The sequence below is a fragment of the Nicotiana tabacum genome, chromosome 18 (genome assembly GCF_000715075.1).
Source record: "Nicotiana tabacum cultivar K326 chromosome 18, ASM71507v2, whole genome shotgun sequence".
Classification (NCBI taxonomy): Eukaryota; Viridiplantae; Streptophyta; class Magnoliopsida; order Solanales; family Solanaceae; genus Nicotiana; species Nicotiana tabacum.
This window is the reverse complement of record NC_134097.1, coordinates 121,450,760-121,469,498: the sequence shown is the minus strand read 5'-3', so window position 1 is coordinate 121,469,498 and position 18,739 is coordinate 121,450,760. Positions and strand designations below refer to the sequence as shown.

Sequence of the window (18,739 nt, the reverse complement as noted above, 5' to 3'; positions counted from 1 at the left end):
GAAATTCTAAAATCTCCTTCTTTCTTCTGCATTGTTTTGACTACAAAGAAAGCAACAGTAAGCGTAATTTGCTACCGATTATTGTGTTCGTTGAAACACTGGGGTTTGAAGTACCGCTACACCAGTGTGTAATCCGTTCTATCCTATGAGGAAATAATTCAAAACCTCGGGTACTAGGAGGGAATTAAGTTCCTTAAGAAAACACTATGAATTCAATAGGCTCGGATTAAATTCTATTTCTTCTACATTTCTATTTTTACGTTATTTTAATTCCAAAATTAATCTGCAAATACAGATTACCAACGCTCGGGACATTTTTTTCGTTTAATTTATAGAAGAGTACTGATTATTTCTTAATTTATAGTAGTTATCAAGTGTTCTGGCAATATATTTCATTAGATATTTGTGTAGTTCTCTGCTTTTTCCCTACATTTCCCCCTACTACTATCAGGGCTACACCAGTGGTAGCGGTGACAACCCTTTTTGGTTTTTGGGTCGTGGTATTTTCTGTGTTTTCAGGGAAATTCTCGAAGTTGTGGAGACAAGTTGGGTGCACGAGCACTAGCAAAGGAGAGCAACCAGAACGAGCGTCCGCAACGGGCGGTGGGAAGCGGTGCGTGAGTGTACAACTACATCAAGTACAACAAATCAACACAGATTTGGTTCTCGGGAGTTGGTACCTCCCGTTCTACTGTCTCCCTTTTGGTGTTAGCTAAATTGATGTTAATTTGGCTCACAATAGTTCAATCATTCAACTAGTGTACTTGTAGTCATTTGTTTCCTTCTAGTTTGATTCGTTGTTCGTTGTGAACTAGTGAGTCTTCTTGAGATTTGTCGTAGGTGTAGTGGCTGCAATCTGGGATGATAGATTAAGGGCATGTCCTCCGGTGGGGCAGAGTGTGGGGCCGGGGTCAGGGTGTGGGACGGGAGGTAGGGGAGGTAGAGGGGGCAAAGAAGCCTATAGGTTGAGAATCGGGTCATGGAACATAGGTTCGCTAACGAGTAAGTCTATAGAGTTGGCGAAGATACTTCAGAAGAGGAAGATTAATATAGCGTGTGTCCAGGAGACTAGATGGGTTGGATCGAGGGCGAAAAACGTGGATGGGTATAACTTATGGTACTCTGGAGTCCTGAGGGGTAAGAATGGAGTGGGTATCCTGGTAGATAACCATCTTAGAGATTCGGTGGTAGAGGTCAGGTGGATGAATGATAGACTAATGACTATTAAATTGGTGGTGGGTGAGTGTACTTTAAATGTCGTTAGCGCGTACGCGCCGCAAGTAGGCTTGGATGAGGAGATTAAAAGGCATTTTTGGGAGGGGTTGGATGACATCGTTCGAAGTATTCCGCCTTCGGAGAGGTTATTCATAGGAGGAGATTTCAATGGTCATATTGGGTCGTCTGCAGTTGGTTAAACTGAGGTGCATGGCGGCTTTGGTGTCGGGGAGCGGAACGGAGGGGGCACTTCGCTGTTGGACTTTGCCAAGGCATTCGATCTAGTGATTGCGAACTCAAGTTTTCCGAAGTGGGATGAGCATTTGGTTACTTACAAAAGTTCGGTGGCGAAGACTCAGATTGACTATCTCCTCCTCAGGAGATGCGACAGAAGGTTGTGCGAGGATTGCAAAGTTATCCCAGGTGAGACCCTAGCAACGCAACATAGGCTTTTGGTGATGGACATTGGTATTAGGATAAGGAGGAAGAAGAGGTCAGTACGAGGTCGTCCGAGGATTAGGTGGGGCGCCTTGACTAAGGATAAAGCTCAGGAGTTGGAAGGAAGGTTATCGGCAATGGGAGCTTGGAGAAGTAGTGGGGACGCAAACACTATGTGGTCGACGATGGCTGATTGTATAAGGAAGGCGGCGAGAGAGGTGTTAGGGATATCTTCAGGCCGCACCGGTGGCCACAAAGGAGACTAGTGGTGGAATGCAGTTGTCCAAGATAAAGTGGAAGCGAAGAAGGCGGCGTACCTGCAGTTCGTAGGGAGCTCTGGAGAGGAGGAGAAGAGAGCGAACAGTGAGAGATATAAGGTAGCTAGGAAGAAGGCGAAGATGGCAGCAATGGAGGCTAAGACGGCAACTTTTGCTCGTCTGTATGAGGAACTAGGGAACAAAGGAGGGGAGAAGAAGTTATTCCGACTCGCTAAGGTTAGAGAGAGGACGGATCGGGATCTGGACCAAGTGAGGTGCATAAAAGATGATGACGGCAAAGTTTTGATGGGGGATGACCAAATTAAGAGGAGATGGCAGACCTACTTTCATAAACTTCTAAATGAAGAAGGGGATCAGGATATTGTGTTAGGTGAATTGAGGAATGCCAACAGCCCCCATGAATTAAGTTATTGTAGGGACATTGAGGTCGATGAGGTCATGGAGGCAATGCATAAGATGAGGAGGGGCAAAGCTACAGGGCCAAACGAAATTCAGATTGAACTTTGGAGGTGTGTGGGTAGAGCAGGCTTGGAATGACTTACTGGGTTGTTTAATGTTATATTCAAGACTAATAAGATGCCTGAAGAGTGGAGGTGGAGTATAATGGTTCCGTTGTATAAGAACAAAGGCGGTGTTCAGAGCTGTAACAACTATAGGGGTATCAAATTATTGAGTCATACCATGAAAGTCTGGGAGAGAGTGGTAGAAATGAGAGTGCGAAGGACGGTGTCTATTTTAGATAACCAGTTCGGGTTCATGCCGGGGCGATCTACCACAGAAGCTATCCACCTTATTAGGAGGATGATGGAACAATACAGGGATAAGAAGAAGAATCTCCACATGGTGTTTATCGGTCTAGAGAAAGCGTATGACAGGGTTCCTAGGGATGTTCTATGGAGATGCCTAGAGGTCGGGTTAGGACAGTAGGAGGCGACTCCGACCATTTTTCGGTTGTTACGGGGTTGCACCAAGGGTCTGCGTTCAGCCCTTTCCTATTTGCCCTGGTGATGGATGCCATAACACATCATATTCAAGGGGAGGTGTCATGGTGCATGCTATTTGCTGATGACATAGTCCTAATTGACGAGACACGACGCGGCGTCAACGAGAGGCTAGAGGTTTGGAGACATGCCCTTGAGTCTAAAGGTTTCAGGCTGAGCAGGACGAAGACGGAATACCTCGAGTGCAAATTTGGGGCCGACCCGACGGAAGCAGGAGTGGAAGTGAGGCTCGACTCTCAAGTCATCCCTAAGAAGGGTAGTTTCAAGTACCTTGGGTCAGTTATTCAGGGGACCGGGGAGATCGACGAGGATGTCACACATCGTATAGGGGTGGGGTGGATAAAGTGGAGGTTAGCAACGGGAGTCTTGTGTGACAAGAAAGTTCCACCGTTACTAAAAGGTAAGTTTTATAGAGCAGTGGTTAGGCCTGCTATGTTGTATGGGACCGAGTATTGGCCAGTTAAAAATTCACACATCCAGAAGATGAAAGTAGCAGAGATGGGGATGTTGAGGTGGATGTGCGGGCATACAATGATGGACAAGATAAGGAATGAAGATATTCGAGAGAAGGTGGGTGTGGCCCCCATGGAGGACAAGATGCGGGAAGCAAGATTCAGATGGTTCGGGCATATTCAGAGGAGGAGCACTAATGCACCAGTGAGAAGGTGTGAGCGACTGGCTGTGGTGGGCACGAGGAGAGGTAGAGGGAGACCTAAGAAGTATTAGAGGGAGGTGATCAGGCAGGACATGGCACGACTTAGGATTTCTGAGGACATGACCCTTGACAGGGAATTGTGGAGGTCGAGCATTAAGGTTGTAGGTTAGGGGGAAGTTTGTGAATATTACTACAGCGCACTAGAGAGAGACTAGCCATTTAGGAGTTAGACTTAGGATTCTACTGATCAGCTACTGATGCAGGGATGTATCTGTTGGATATTAGTATACCTTACATCCTTTTCGTATTTCCTATATTTCTTATATTGTTGTTATTTTGTTATTTTATGTTATGTATTTTATGTTATTTACTATGAGTCTATTGATAGTACTAATATATTGTCTCTTGTTGCTCTCTTGAGCCGAGGGTCTCCTGGAAACAGCCTCTCTGCCTCTCGGGGTAGGGGTAAGATCTGCGTATATATTACCCTCCCCAGACCCCACTTGTGGGATTATATTGGGATGTTGTTGTTGTTGTTGTACATTAAGTATGACAAATACCAAGATCAAAATAAAGTTTCGATTCACATTTACACCATGTTTGACCATAGAAAGTAAGTTTCATTCACATTTACACCATGTTAGGCAATAGAAAGTTGGAAATGAACACAAAATTGATCGGACAAATTAAGGTGGTCCAAAACCATGAATCACAAGGTTACACACAACTCCATGCAATTCCATTGGTTGAGGGCCTCGCTTTTTTTTTTTTTTTTTTTTTTTGTCTTTGTTATTATGCTTGGAACTAGTCATTTTTTGGTCTATTGTTCCAACCGGCCTACAAAATAATCCAATTATTCCCATTGGTTTTCATTTAGTGAAAACAAGACCCCATCCAAGACAGGACAACCTTAATTTGTTTGTAATATGCGGCATACTATGTCCATAGCACATCCTCTTTTTCTCGTGAATAACATGGTTTGGAAACCTAGCATATATATCTTATCTTTTGTAGAACTACCTAGTACATATCTTATCCTTTGTGTAAATATAGCTCCTTAAGACCAGATTTAGCTTTCTTTCCTCCTAACCCCTAAAATAAATGACGTATGTTATGATGCGCAGTATTAAGATACACTATTTTCACGAAATCATGTAACATTTTGAGAAAGTGTAATGATGTTACATGACATGTAAAAAATTTAACTAGTGAAATTTCAAAAAGTATTGCTATTTTTATTCCATATAGTTTTACTGTAAAGTGTAAGGATATGACCCTCGTAAAAAGGGTGTAGATCGAAAATTAGGATAAAAGCATAATAGGTATTCGAGCGTGTCTTTTGTACATACCAGCAGTATTAGGACTATTTCTCATATTTTGTTATTCCTAGGCTCTTTCTCCTTCGAAGTCTTGGCCCTTAGCTTGTAGGCATCAACGAGAAAGGCCTGATGGAAGCCTTAGAGGAGCTGGGCTTGCCGCTAGGAGAGCTTTTAGACGGGCCGGGCTTTCAAGATGTAATAAATCAGATATTTTGAGTTTGTACCTGTGTAAAATTGAAGCTTTTAGATATTTTTAACTGAAAAGAGGATTTAAAATGAAGAATTAACCCAAATAGTCGTCCATCAAATTGCTTAAACTAAGAATAGTCGATGAAGTTATAATATGTGTATAATTATGTATAATCAATGTACAAACTATGTATATGGCAAGAAAAAGTAAACAATGAATATGACAGACTATCTGTGTAAAAATCTCATTTAAAATCTATGAAGAGTATCAAGCTTCTTATTTGTATAAACAAAGGCGGATCTAGGATTTCTTTAACATGGGTTCACCACTAAAAAAAGTAGACAAAAAAAATATTAAGTGGGAATCAATCCCTATTCCTCAAGGTAAATAACCTAATCTTCAACCAAGTGCGCCATTTAATATTTTGGTAGCATGGGTGCCAACAGATTATATTAGACTAATTCTAAAAAATACGTACATAAAATACTTAGTTTAAGACAGACTCTTGAGTCTAAGGGTCTCAAGCTGAGCAGGACGAAGACGGAATACCTGGAGTGTATGTTCAGCGTTGAACTGGTGGAAGTTGGCGTAGATGTGAGACTTGAATCACAGGTTATCCCAAGTAGAGGCAGCTTCAAGTACCTTGGGTCGATTATCTAGGGGGAGGGGAGATCGAAGAGGATGTCACACACCGTATTGGGATAGGATGGATGAAGTGGAGGTTAACATTTGGAGTCTTGTGTGATAAGAGAGTCCCACCAATATTCAAAGGAAAGTTCTACATAGCGGTGGTTAGACCGGCCATGATGTATGGGGCTGAGTGTTGGTCTGTTAAGAACTCACATATCCAGAAGATGAAATCAACAGAAATAAGGATGTTGAGGTGGATGTGTAGGCATACTAGGATGGATAAGATTAGGAATGATGTTATCCGGGAGAAGGTGCACGTAGCTCCCATTGATGCCAAGATGCGGGAATCGAGGCTAAGATGGTTCGGGCATGTTAAGAGGAGAAGCCCAGATGCTTCAATAAGGAGATGTGAACGGCTGGTTGTGGAGGGCATGAGAAGAGGTAGAGGATGACTTAAGAAATATTTGGGTGAGGTAATCAGGCAGGATATGGCGAGGCTTCGAATTTTCGAGGACATGACACTTGATAGGAAGATGTGGAGGTCGAGTATTAGGGTTGTAGATTAGGAGGTAGTTGAGTCTTGCCTTACTTCGCACATTTGTAAGACTAGTCTAGTAGAGTTTTTTGTCTAAGATAGTTAGTGACAATGTTGTGTCTTACTATTTCGCTTTTCAATGCAGGACCTTTTGATTAGCTTTCGCTTTTGCTTTGCATCTTTCTTCTAGATTTCATATTGTTCCTATTTTTTCTGCGATTTCTGTGGTGATACTAATATTGTCTCATTTTTGTCTTTTTGTTTTCTTGAACCGAGGGTCTTCTGGAAACAGCCTCTCTACTCCTTCGAGATAGGGGTAAGGTCTGCGTACACATTACCCTCCCCAGACTCCACTAATGAAATTTTACTAGGTTGTTGTTGTTATTGTTTGACGATGAGATAATGAATTCGCGTGCCCGTAATTAGGGCTATAGATCCGCCCATGTGTATAAGAGTATTAACAAAAAATATTTGCCCATAAAGTAAGCTTTCTAAAAAGCTTTTCATTGTCCCAGCACTCGTAAGACCATCAATATCACAAGAAATTGGAACATATACTACATGAGGAAGAAACCATCCCTAGGAGTGCTTCTTCATCTTACACCTACATATTAGGATATTTTCAAGTTAGTTGGATTTTTGGTGTCTTTTATTTGAGATCAGTTGACTGCGTTTGAGTTAGACTGGGTTTGTATTTCTTACTTGATAATTAATAAATGTTGGCTAGTTATTAAAAGAAAATAGATTAGTTCATTGATGTTCTAAAGACCAATAGTGTTTGTAGTCCAACGGTTAGGCTAATTGCCTTCTGAGCAATAGACCTGGGTTCGACTCCGGTAAGCGTACTTTTTCAGGGTGAAAATCTTTTTATTTTTGAAATGGTGATGTGTTGAAGGTAAATGGGAAAAGTTATTAGGAAAGTTATTTGTATTAAAAAAAAAAAAAGGAATTGAGAAGAAAACATGTGATAAGGAAAATGATTCCCGCTGTCATCCTATCCTTTTTCACCCTTGCCTAGTCTCCTGGTGTAATAGGAAAAAAAATTAAGAAGGAAAAACATTTTTATATATGAGAATTGGGCATTTATTAAAAATATGAAAATAAAAGATAAAGTTGAAACAAAAAAAGGAAAAAAAATGATTAAGTTGGAAGTTGTCATAAAGTTCCACCCTAACATTATAATTTTCAACATCCATTTGAATCCCCTCTTAAACTAAAGTTTTTTAAACATATGAAAAATAGATAAAACTAGAAAGTAGGAAATCTAAAAATCCAAAGAATGAAAAGAAAAAAGGAATTAGTACAGAAATTTGTAATATACATTGGTGGCTGTGGGGTTCGAACCCACGCGCACTTATGTGCAGAAGATCTTAAGTCTTCCCCCTTAACCACTCGGGCAAACCACCGCTTTGTGGTCCAAAACACACATTGCAATAGTTATAGATAAAACTTTTAGAACTATCTAGAAGCGTCTTCAGTGAGTATTCCATATAATTTCTTCAACTTCATCTTTTCCTCTACAATTCGAGAAAGAGATTTCCGATAATCTGAAATCGCAATGGCAGAGCACTTGGCTTCGATTTTCGGCACGGAAAAGGACAGGGTAAATTGCCCATTCTACTTCAAAATCGGAGCTTGTAGACACGGCGATCGCTGTTCAAGGCTTCACACTAAGCCCAGTATTAGCCCTACCATTCTCCTCTCCAACATGTACCAACGACCTGACAGTATTACCCCTGGCGTCGATCCTCAAGGCCATCCCATTGATCCTCACAAAATCCAGCAGCACTTTGAGGTATACATCAAATAATCGTGATTCTACCCGTGTTATGTTATGATTGATTCTTTTGAGTTGCCTTTTAGTGGTTCTGAGTTTAAGTTATATGCACTGACGGTGTGAAAATTACTCAACTTATTAGTTAATTACAGGTAAATCTCTTCGTAAGCATTAGTTGGTAATCTGGTAAAATTGGTGGAGTACCTATCACAGCAGGTAAAATTCACGGATAGTGTAAAAGAATTTTTGTACTGTTAGTAGATATAACTTTCATCCATGTTATGTTCTTGAAGAATACTTTGGGGAGAGAGGAGTAATTGGTAACTTTATGATTTCTGATGGTATGCATTGACGGTGTAAAAGTTGTCTAATTTATTAGATAATTACAGGTAAATCTCTTAACAAGGATTACTTGGGAATTAGGTAAAAATGGTAACTAACTTCTTATTACAAATTCAATCATAAAGTAAAAGAATCTTTACATTGTCAGTGTATGTAACTTTAATCCATAGTTAGCAAATAGCTTTGTGGTTCATGTTCTTGGAGAATACTTTAGGAGATGTGACAAATCGGAAATTTGGAATATGATATTAAGATGGTACTGTTGCAGGATTTTTATGAAGACTTGTTTGAAGAACTGAACAAGTATGGAGAGATTGAGAGCTTGAATGTGTGTGACAATCTGGCTGATCACATGGTAAGATTTCTGTGCTATTTGGATCTATCCATTGATCGGGGCTGGTGGTTTATATAACTATGTAATGATGTCTTCTATGCAGGTTGGTAATGTTTATGTTCAGTTTAGAGAAGAAGAGCAGGCTGGAAATGCACTGAAGAGTCTTACTGGAAGATTCTATGCTGGTAAGTTTTTTACTACTCACTAACCATTTTGGTGTTAAAAATTTTTTAATAGAGGAGAAAAGAATTCAAAATGGGCAAAGGGCATGTCAAGTATGGATTAGTGTTATCAGGACCTGCGTTGAAGCTACAACCAACTTGTATTGAACATACACCCTTCATTGGAAAATTATACTGTGTTAGGTCAAAAATCTGTTGTTTATCAATTTACACTTAAATGTTGAGCACCCTTGACACAACTTAAGACTTTTAGCACAGCAGCAATGGGTGTTCAGGACAACCTTGAGGTTGCTGGCTCCAAATTTGCACACTATAACATAATTTTTTGCTTCATTGGCCTCTTTATGCACCTCAAAGGGGTCAGCAACTTCAAGGTTTTCGGTTTGTCACCAGTAGTTCATATTATGATTATTTCCTTATGCTCCCTTTGGTAACAAACTCTGCAGGAAGGCCCATCATTGTTGATTTCTCTCCTGTGACTGATTTTCGTGAAGCCACCTGTAGACAGTACGAGGAAAATGTTTGCAACCGCGGTGGATATTGCAACTTTATGCACCTCAAAAGGATCAGCAGGTTACTGCCACTCTATGTAAAAATGAATAATAAAACTCTTTTAACTTTGAACTCGGTAGTCCTAGAAATTAAGTTGTGGCTGACCTGTCTTTTATGGTGACTATTTAGGGAATTGAGACATCAGTTGTTTGGAAGGTATAGGAGAAGGCATAGCCGTAGCAGAAGCAGGAGCCGAAGTCCTTATAGGCATCGGAGCTATGATGAGCGCTCTCGCAGGAGTCATAGTAGAAAGTATGATGATAGGGACCATTATTATGAGAGTCGTAGCAGGAGGAACAGAAGTACAAGCCCTGATCGTAGGAGGGGTAGGAGCAGGAGTCCTGGTGGCAGGAGAGACAGAAGTCCAGTTCGGGATGGCAGTGAAGAGAGGCGTGCGAGAATAGAGCAGTGGAACCGGGAAAAAGAACTGGCTAACTTGCTAACAGGGCTAATGAAGACAGTACTTACAAAAATGAAAATAATGAGAATGGATATGTTCAAAACCAAGATCAGTACTACAATTAGCAATGAGAACAAAGTGAATATGGATACTGATGAAAATATCGTGCAGTGGTTTGTGTCCTTGTCCTTATTATTGATGCTTTTGTTTTGTCATAAAGTGTTGTCTTTTGTGAAAGGCCACCTGCCATAGCTTACTGCCCATTTTCCACTTGCAGGCGGTGCAGGTTTTCAAATCTTTGATAAGCAATCTGAAAAAGTTTCAACCCTTTTTATTCTGGCTTTTGACATGCATTTTTCTGTGCGTAATTCATTGTTTACTATCACGTCTACCCTTTAAACCATCCTTCTAATTCCTCTTTCCGGATTCTGTTTGTCATTCTTGCCCGTATTTTTCTTCTGATTGACAGAACTTCTTTCTGAAATCCCTTTTTATTTCTAGTCCTTGATGCTCTATTGTCATCTTCATATGTCTTCCAAGATTACTTTTCCTCCCATTTTTACTTGACAAGTATTGTTTGTCTCACTACTACACGTGAACTTAAGAGTTACTATTTTAAAGAGTTACTATTTTATTTGTATTTAGAAGTTTGTTTGTGAAGTCTTAGGGTTATTCAAGTGAAGGTTTTAAAGTTGCAATAGTGGTTTGAACATATATTTGTGGTGAAAGTTTTCAGACTTCCTTTCCACCCCCAGTCTTTAACTTTAACAAACTATTTTTTCCAAAAAACTATAACACATAACTTCAGTCTTCAACTACCACAAACACAATTGGGCCCTCAACATTTCTGTCACTTGTTTTGTTTTTTTCAAATTTTGAAAATATTTTTAAGGTTTGTAACATTATAGGGTGTAAACATTTCTCTTAGACATGTTATTGTTATGAACTGAAATTCCTCAACATTGCGCTGCTGGCTTGTTCAAATTCCACAAACTATTGTTTTTTTGTTTGGGAGAAAGTAATACTGATGTATCTATTTTTTATTTTTTTTGGTTCTTGGTTCATATTTCAGAATATATTTGTATGATATCTCTGATAAATTAGGAATTAAATTTTAAATTAGGTGATGGAGAGCCAGAAATCTAAGGTGCAGCTATAGTTGTTCTTGTCCTGATTTACTGGAATTTCAGAGCAGTGTCTGAAAAGCTTGTCAAACTGGTGTATAATTCAGTGAATGTCGTATCACCTCTTCATGTGTCGTTTCTACCTTGATGTGATTTTTTAAAGTAGCAATTGATAACTATCATCATACGAATGCCCGTTCATTAATTTGCAAGAATAACTTATGAAATTTGATTTTCCAAAATACACTTTCCTCTTAACGTTTTTATAACATCATTGTCCATTGTATAAAATTGTCTTTTGTTGTTAAGTGGGATCACATTATGTGAAAAAATGAAGAAATTCTCTTGTTTTATCAAACATTCCAGTTTAACATCATTTCTTGGCCATTCATTTGTTCTTCTAGGTTGTCCAGCTCGAATGTTTTTTTCCTCACCCCTAGGTTTTTTAGGTCGTTTTGCAGATGACTACATGCATCATTATACTTGTATATTTTGCAAATGCATTTTGCTAGTTTGTGCAGTCAGGTTTCTATGACCAGAGCTCATCCAGGCTAGTAGATTTCGAACTGTTCTTTGGTTTCAAATTTATTAATCGGTATTGGTCTTACAGTTATTGAGTTTTGCAGGTCCAGGTTTCCCTGCATGTAAGGACCAAGATTTTGATTTTAATTACAGCTTACCATGAACTGTGTACAGGTGCTGGAGCAAAGTCAGAGGATTTACCTCGGCGGTTTTGGTTTGACAGGCATTTGCAGGGAAGAGAGAACGACGACTGAGCCCTCCTCTACTGCTCGAGACAGTGATGTTGAAATACTTGCTCGTCTTTTCTTTAGGGGTAATGCAGTTTCGGAATAGGGTATTGTGGGCTTTGCATTTTCTGGACTTGTGTTTGCTATATGTATGATGACCACTTTGTACGAGACTATTTTAGGTCCCCGTATGCGTAGTTTGTAACTTTTCTGGAAGAGAATCTTGATGTTATTTAAGTATCATCGTTTATTTGTTGATCTTGGTCGGCAGCAGGGGCTGTGCCCTGGGTGATTTCCTGCTCCAATTGCTTTTAGGATCAGTATTGAAAGATGTGTTCAGTGCAGCTAAGCTAATTCACATTCGCAAGACGGACCATTTGTAGTGAATACTGCAATCTCAAAGTATTTGTAGTGAATACTGCAATCTCAAAGTATATTGATAAGAACTAACACTCTATTACAATTATTAGTAGCCGAACTAACGCTCAAATTGCAAGCTAATGATGGAAATAAGGAGATTGAGATAGTTGTAGATATAAGAGAATACGCACAATTAGAAGAAGGGAGATGAGAAGCTTAGACATAATCCTGAAAGGGGTTGAGGGGAACAGACATTTTTCTTCACAATACGCATAATCCTGTTCTATCTCACTGCTAGTCCTTTTAGCCATTTGTTAAATGGGCCTGGATCCCAAATAAAACGGGACAAATTCAAAAATAGCCAGATTTACAAGTGGTCATTCAAAAATGGTCACGGTTTCAAAAGTAATCGAAATTTAGCCACTTTTTATGTAAAGATAAATTTGAACGAAAACACTGTTCAAAATCCAGAAAAATACTCCAACATAATATACTGGAGTTCCAGTATAATATATCGGTCCAGCATAATATACTGGAGTTTGGAGCATCGGTGCTCCAGTCTCCAGTATATTATACTAGAGCCAACAAAGTATACCGATCCAGCATAATATGCTGGAAGTTCATACACATGTGCACCAAATTCCAGTATATTATGTTGGATCGGTCTCTGTTGCAGCAAAATAATGGCTATTTTTTAATGACTTAGCAAACGCTGGCTATTTTTGAATGACCAGTCCGAAAACTGGCTAGACCGTGCTATTTTAACAAATAAAACTGGGAAACTACCAGCTATGTCCATTTATAAGTAGTTTATTACAAAAATTGGTCAATTCAAAAAATATTACTAATATTAGCCAATTAGCTATTTGTAGCCAAAAAAGTTTAAATTTTTTATTTTTTGAGCGGGTGTTATTAGAATAGATTGGGTATATCTTAAGGAGCTTGAAACTCAGTTTTGGGATGATTTGATGGAGTTTTGAGGTGGTTTGAATTGAAAATTCGAAGTAGAAGATGAACATGAAAAAAAAATGATATGTGTATCACACTGTGTATCATTTGTGTATCATATTTGTATCAAATGTGTATCACATATATATATCCATGTATACCTGTATGTGAGATACATGTGTGATACATGTTTGATACATGTGTCGCAAAAGGATTTTTTGAACTCGATTTTAACTACGAATTTCAATGTCAAATCAGTCCAAATCACCTCCAATCTTCCTCAAATTTTGTATATTGACTCATCTATGTGTTTTCAATGAATTTCAACCATACCCATCGAAAAATGACCTTTTTTGCTTAGATTTTTGGAATCGTATATCTATATTTTTTTGTATTTCATCACCGTATTTGCTACCTCATCCGTGAAATTTCCTTTCCGTCTTGCATCTAATATTGCTAATCACGCTTAAAAATATGAAAGGAGATTTTTGCATTTGATTCTTTGGGTTTTCAAATTTTATATGTGCTTGGATAGTTTTGGTAAATTTATGATTAATGGCTAGAGGTTGGTAAGTTGGAACTTATTTAGGACATTTATTTAATATTCCCAATAAAACTCTCCAATATTTTACTCAGTCCAATAATCCCAACTGACTCAGTCTCATTCACCATTTCTAGCCCACAGGCCCTTATGGAATAAGCATGGTTCACAACACCATTCGATTACCTTACTACTAGACCAAGATGAAAATTTTGATTTTGTTAGTTTAATAATGAGGGACACCCTGCGATCATTTAAGAGTAATTGAAAAGTGTTCCTGACTACTTCTTGATTTTTTTGGAAAAAACAGTTGAAATATTAATTCCTTAAACGTGTGTAATAGAATAAGCATTACTTTAACTTTTATCCTAAGTAGTTCCAGCAACTAAGAGATATTGGAACTCTGTGTCTGTGTGTGTGTATAAGAATTGTATAAATGTTTGACTCACCACCCGGAGTAACAAAAGATGGTGGGTACTAATGGCAGGGGGCTGAAGATTCCTCCAGTAGCCAATTTTGGTTGATTTATCTGCGATATTTTCAACCAAAGTGTTTGCCGAATTATCTTTTTGATACGGCGTCAATTTGCTATTTCTGAAAGTTATCTGTAGAGGTCGATTTAATCTTGGGACGAGATTACAATAATATGGTACTTAGAGGCTAAGTCAAAATTTTGAGTATATGGATTCTGGAATCTAAGACATGATAAGGTAGGGATGGATTATTTAGACATATTACTAAGTAAATTTCTTAATACAAATACAAAATAACCCATAGCTATCCGCCACTGATGACACCACTTTGGCTACAGATCATGGATTTCAGTCTGGTGCCTGTTGCGAATTAAAATGCTATAGTACTGTTTTGTTTATTCGTGATCACATGGTCTCATCTCATTATGGTAGGCATTTGTTAATTGGAAGATATTGTCAAGTGCCAGAAAATGGAACAAGTCCTTGTCTTTCTATATTTTTCATGTAGATGATATCGAATATACTATTGGAAGTTTGTACCAAATAGTCATAATTATTACTCCTAAGTTTTTTCACTACATCTAGAACCGAAACCCAGAGTTGATCAAACTGACCAAATGTCTAGAACCATGTATATAGATAGTATCATGTCTAAGTTCAAAATAATATGGTACCCAAAACCTCCAAATCCTAGATATGGACAAGACATTAATGCGCATGAATTGTGAACTCAATAGATATAATTCTCAAAATACTAGTGTCTGGAGAATACATGATTCAATGACAAGTCTTTTACTGTGGAGCAAGTCAAGAATCCAAAAGGGCCTCAAAGCTTTAAGTTATTTAAAAATGGGTACCAGTTCTCATGACAGTTAATCAAGGTCCTCTCCCAACTTCCCAAAATTTTAAACAAAATTTACTTATTGTTTTATGACACAAGTTAAATCTTAGCAAATGCAATCTGTAACAGTAAGATAATGCGTGCAACAGTTTAATGGGCTATGCTGCAACAAAACAATTAACTTAGAATACGGCTAATATAAGATATCAAAAATGTATCACAAAAGGTGTTCTAGAAAATGAATATAGCGACAAAACTTACTGGAAAGAACACTCATCCAAAATTGACCTACTTGTAACTATGGAAAATAGCTTAAAGCAGGGATAATCTCCCTTTAAATCAAAAATAAAAATACTTTTTTCCTCTTCAAAAAGACTTCATATATGCGATCCCGTCTTGTCCACCACGGATAGTAGCCTACTTCTTCCCACGCTTGCCCTTGAAACCACCTTTTTGTTGGCCACTGAAGTTTCTGCAAGACAAATAGTCAATCAAAAATTAGTCATTTGCAGATAAAGATGCAAATGACAGCAATGGGCTTTGTAAATGAGTTTGTACATACTTGTTGGGAGATTTGCCAGAGAACTGGCCACCAGATTTTGGGCTCTGACCCTTCCCCTTGTTACCATTGGCCGCTGCAGGTTTACCATTTTGCTTAGCGAAGGCAGGTGTTGCCGGACCTTTCTTACCACCTGCAAAAAGACAATATTAGTCAATGGAACCGAGCTCCTACATCAGCATTCATTATTAAGTTGTCTTTCATAATCCCATGATCATAGAACTGAAGGATGAAAAAAAAAAATCGAACCTGACTTGTCGGGTGTAGCTTGTTTTGCTTTTTTGGCAAAACCAGCCTTAGCAGGTGGAGCAGGTCTCTTGTTCTGAGCAGACTTCATCATAAAACACTCAGTTAGACAAAACACTATGCAAGTTAAGCCAAATGGTTTCAACCCAAAAGTATGAAACAAATTAAGCACAAATATTAAACAAGCAAAATGTAGTAGTACCTTTTTAGGTGTCTCTTCTTCTGACTCATCTTCCTCTGAATCATCATCATCATCCTCAGAATCGTCAGAAAAATCCATTCCTTCTGGACCATCAGAATCCTAAAAAATCCAAAGCGAAGAAAAAAGCTCAATACACTTGGACAGAATACAAATTACACAAACGATTTGCAAATATACGGCTTAAAATTAAAACAAGTTGGTAATCATGAGGTAATGCATTTTTCCTCATAGTAAATAAATAAAATATGCAGAATAAGCATCATAAAAGTCATTATGAATCATACCATGCCATCTTCTGCCTCGTCACTATCGTCTTCATCATCATCGTCATCAGACTCCGCCTCTTTCTTTGGTTCTGCTACTGTAGCTTTTGCCTTAGTAGGTGCAGCCTCTTTTGTCGCAGGCTTTACATCCTTCACATCAGCCTTTGTCTCCTCAAGTTTCCCTAAGAATTTTGATAGTCAACAGACATTGAGAAATAAGAATTGGGAGAGCAGAATTTGAGAAAAGAGAGTACAAAGTGACAACATGAGAAGAGATTTAAGGAACTAACCATTTAGAGCAGCTAAAACACTCTCTTCATCCTCAGAATCTTCATCCTCTAGAGAGATTAAAAAAACACATTAGACTAAGCTACAAATCTATGTATCACTAACATAACTTGACGTCCAAATACTCACCTGAGTCAATTTCATCAGTGGAGACAGAAGAAACAACCAAAAAGGTGAAGTCAAGGAAAACAATACGAAGAAGAAAACCAATAACCCGTGCATCCCATTAAATGGTAACATAAATAAAATTAATGAGCTTTTATGTTGCTGAGTGAATAGTGGAGTAATATTTAGTATTAAAAAGTACTGACAAAACAATCGAATAGTGTTAAGCAAAGGATATGTTGGGTCATCAGCTGTGTATCCAATGAAGTAGACACTCCCATTTTTCCAGCCATGTGAAAGTTCAAACTCCTTTTCAAAAACCAAGTCAAACATCAATTGAGGTCTTTCCTCAGCTGATAGAGTTCCAATGACATAGTTGTTTTCTCCAACAGTGACGCGTAGTGGAACATTTTTGGCTTCTTTGGCATCCTTCACTTCACCTAAAGCTGCCTGCAAAATAAATATTTCAGCGTTCAAAAATGCCTGGGAAAGAATATGCAAGTGTCGACATTAAGCTAGTACGAGAGAATACAAAGACAAAAGCAAAAACACTAACCTGGGAAATATGAATGAGCTTATAAAGCTCTGGCCTGACCTTTAGAGATTCTCCTGCTTTCACTTCAACACCTACACATAATTTATGTGAAAGAGACGTCACTTTAACAAGTTCCACGGCACATGGTGTCAGAACTAACTTCTACAACCATGAAAACAGTTAATAACAACAAACAAATTGAGGAGCAAGTTTGAAGAAAAAAGCTCAGGTGTTTGTGGTTCACTTTATAAACGAGTTTTAAGTGAAGGCATAAAAAATGTATACACTGACTACTACAGTAAGTCAAACAACACTGATGGTACAAAAATCTTTACATTGTATATAACTTAAATCCTTTAACATGTTATATACTTTTAAAAAATCTAAAAGACAAATATACTATATTTGAAAAAATAAAAAACAAGCCTTTGGGGTTGGTTGGTTTTGGTGCAAAAGTTTTAAATCCAGTTCAAATCAAACATTATTGGTTTTGACTATTTCACACCAATAATTTCGAAGACACCTTTTTTAGCAAGTCACTAAGCTATGAAGAGTATACAGCTATAAAAACTCTATAACTTAGCAAAAACTAAAAGTGATGTCATAGAATCATTATTTCAAAGTCAAGCATTCAACTTTCCCAAAACCCTGAGGAAAGCTTACAGTTTTTATTCTTTCGTCTATGTCATAACTTGGGTAATTAAATTTCATTAGAAAGATTGAACCTTTAAAACAACAATAATAGCAATAAAGCCTGGTAAAGTTTATAGCTTTTACACGTACCCAAACAAGATTAATGCAAACCTTAACACTACAAGTCAAAACATTCAACCATAAACACAGTAATAAGATTGACCAACATGTTTTCTTTGCAAATAATTACGAAAGAAGAAAAAAGAAAAGAAGTAACACATATATACACAAACAATTGAATTATTAAAGCATACCCCAAAACTCCATTGCTGATTGTTGGTGAAAGCTTAAGTTTTGGAGCGGAGAAAGGGGAGGAAGGAGGAGACAGAAGACTGATATGCAAAGAGCAAAGAATTAAGAGGGCGGAAGAAAGAGGGGTTTTAGAAGGGTTTATATAGCAAAAGTTGCCGGTGAGGCTTTGTAAACCTAGGGTTTTTAGTTCCCAAATTTGACAACAAAAAAATTGTTCAATTTTCTGTACTTTGAAAACCAGATGGGGCCTTTTTAGGCAGCCCAACATCCCATCATGGGCTGGGCTTCATTTGAACTCTTTATCGACAAACACCGAGTAGCCGCTTTGAGCACCTCTATTAAATATGATATATTTGATATTTGTACATCACGCCCCTTTATAATTTTAAAATTAAGAAAATAACCTTTTTAAATCTTTTATGTGTAAAAAATATATTTCTTATGTGTAAAAGCAAATCTCGTATGAATAATAACAGAGGTAGAGTCATAAAACTAAAAATAAATTTGTAAAGAGTCACAAAATCAATTGACCCTTAGTTTTTGAAAAATATCTAAAGTTTAGAAGTTTTTATCAATTTTAGACCGACGTTTCTTCTTTTTTCATTTAGCTAGTTGACTCCCATAGGCCGAAGATTCCAATCCAATTGGGAGTCCGTTAGAGTTAGTTCCATTCTTTCAGCCCCGAAAGTCTTTCCTTTTATCTCCCCAGTTC

At 38.0% G+C, this 18,739-nt stretch overlaps 2 protein-coding genes and 1 non-coding gene across 5 annotated transcripts; 1 reads left to right on the top strand and 2 right to left on the bottom strand.

Annotated features, from left to right (window-relative positions):
- Positions 1-7,584: 7,584 nt before the first annotated feature.
- TRNAL-UAA (transfer RNA leucine (anticodon UAA)) lies at positions 7,585-7,667 on the bottom strand. The gene has a single exon. It is a non-coding gene; the product is annotated as a tRNA-Leu (tRNA).
- A 103-nt stretch (positions 7,668-7,770) lies between these two features.
- Positions 7,771-11,979, top strand: LOC107782256 (splicing factor U2af small subunit B). 3 transcript variants are annotated; one of them, XR_012702288.1, is made up of 7 exons: positions 7,771-8,056; positions 8,649-8,735; positions 8,818-8,899; positions 9,343-9,469; positions 9,578-10,021; positions 10,126-11,567; positions 11,669-11,979. XR_012702288.1 is itself a non-coding variant. In XM_016603122.2 (6 exons), exons 1-6 carry the CDS (start codon positions 7,820-7,822, stop codon positions 11,712-11,714), a joined length of 1,023 nt encoding a protein of 340 aa, XP_016458608.2. In that variant the 5' UTR covers positions 7,771-7,819; the 3' UTR covers positions 11,715-11,979. The 3 variants fall into 3 exon arrangements, 2 of the variants coding, with proteins under 2 accessions (XP_016458608.2, XP_016458607.2); XM_016603122.2 differs by lacking the exon at positions 10,126-11,567; XM_016603121.2 differs by having other exon boundaries at positions 10,126-11,979.
- Positions 11,980-15,061: 3,082 nt separating this feature from the next.
- On the bottom strand, positions 15,062-18,231 carry LOC107782257 (histone deacetylase HDT1). Its single transcript, XM_075237207.1, has 10 exons — positions 18,030-18,231; positions 17,104-17,174; positions 16,788-16,997; positions 16,572-16,590; positions 16,445-16,492; positions 16,176-16,336; positions 15,892-15,990; positions 15,693-15,774; positions 15,447-15,576; positions 15,062-15,356 (listed from the first exon to the last, which is right to left on the bottom strand). Exons 1-10 carry the CDS (start codon positions 18,040-18,042, stop codon positions 15,302-15,304), a joined length of 888 nt encoding a protein of 295 aa, XP_075093308.1. The 5' UTR covers positions 18,043-18,231; the 3' UTR covers positions 15,062-15,301.
- Between the last annotated feature and the right edge of the window lie 508 nt (positions 18,232-18,739).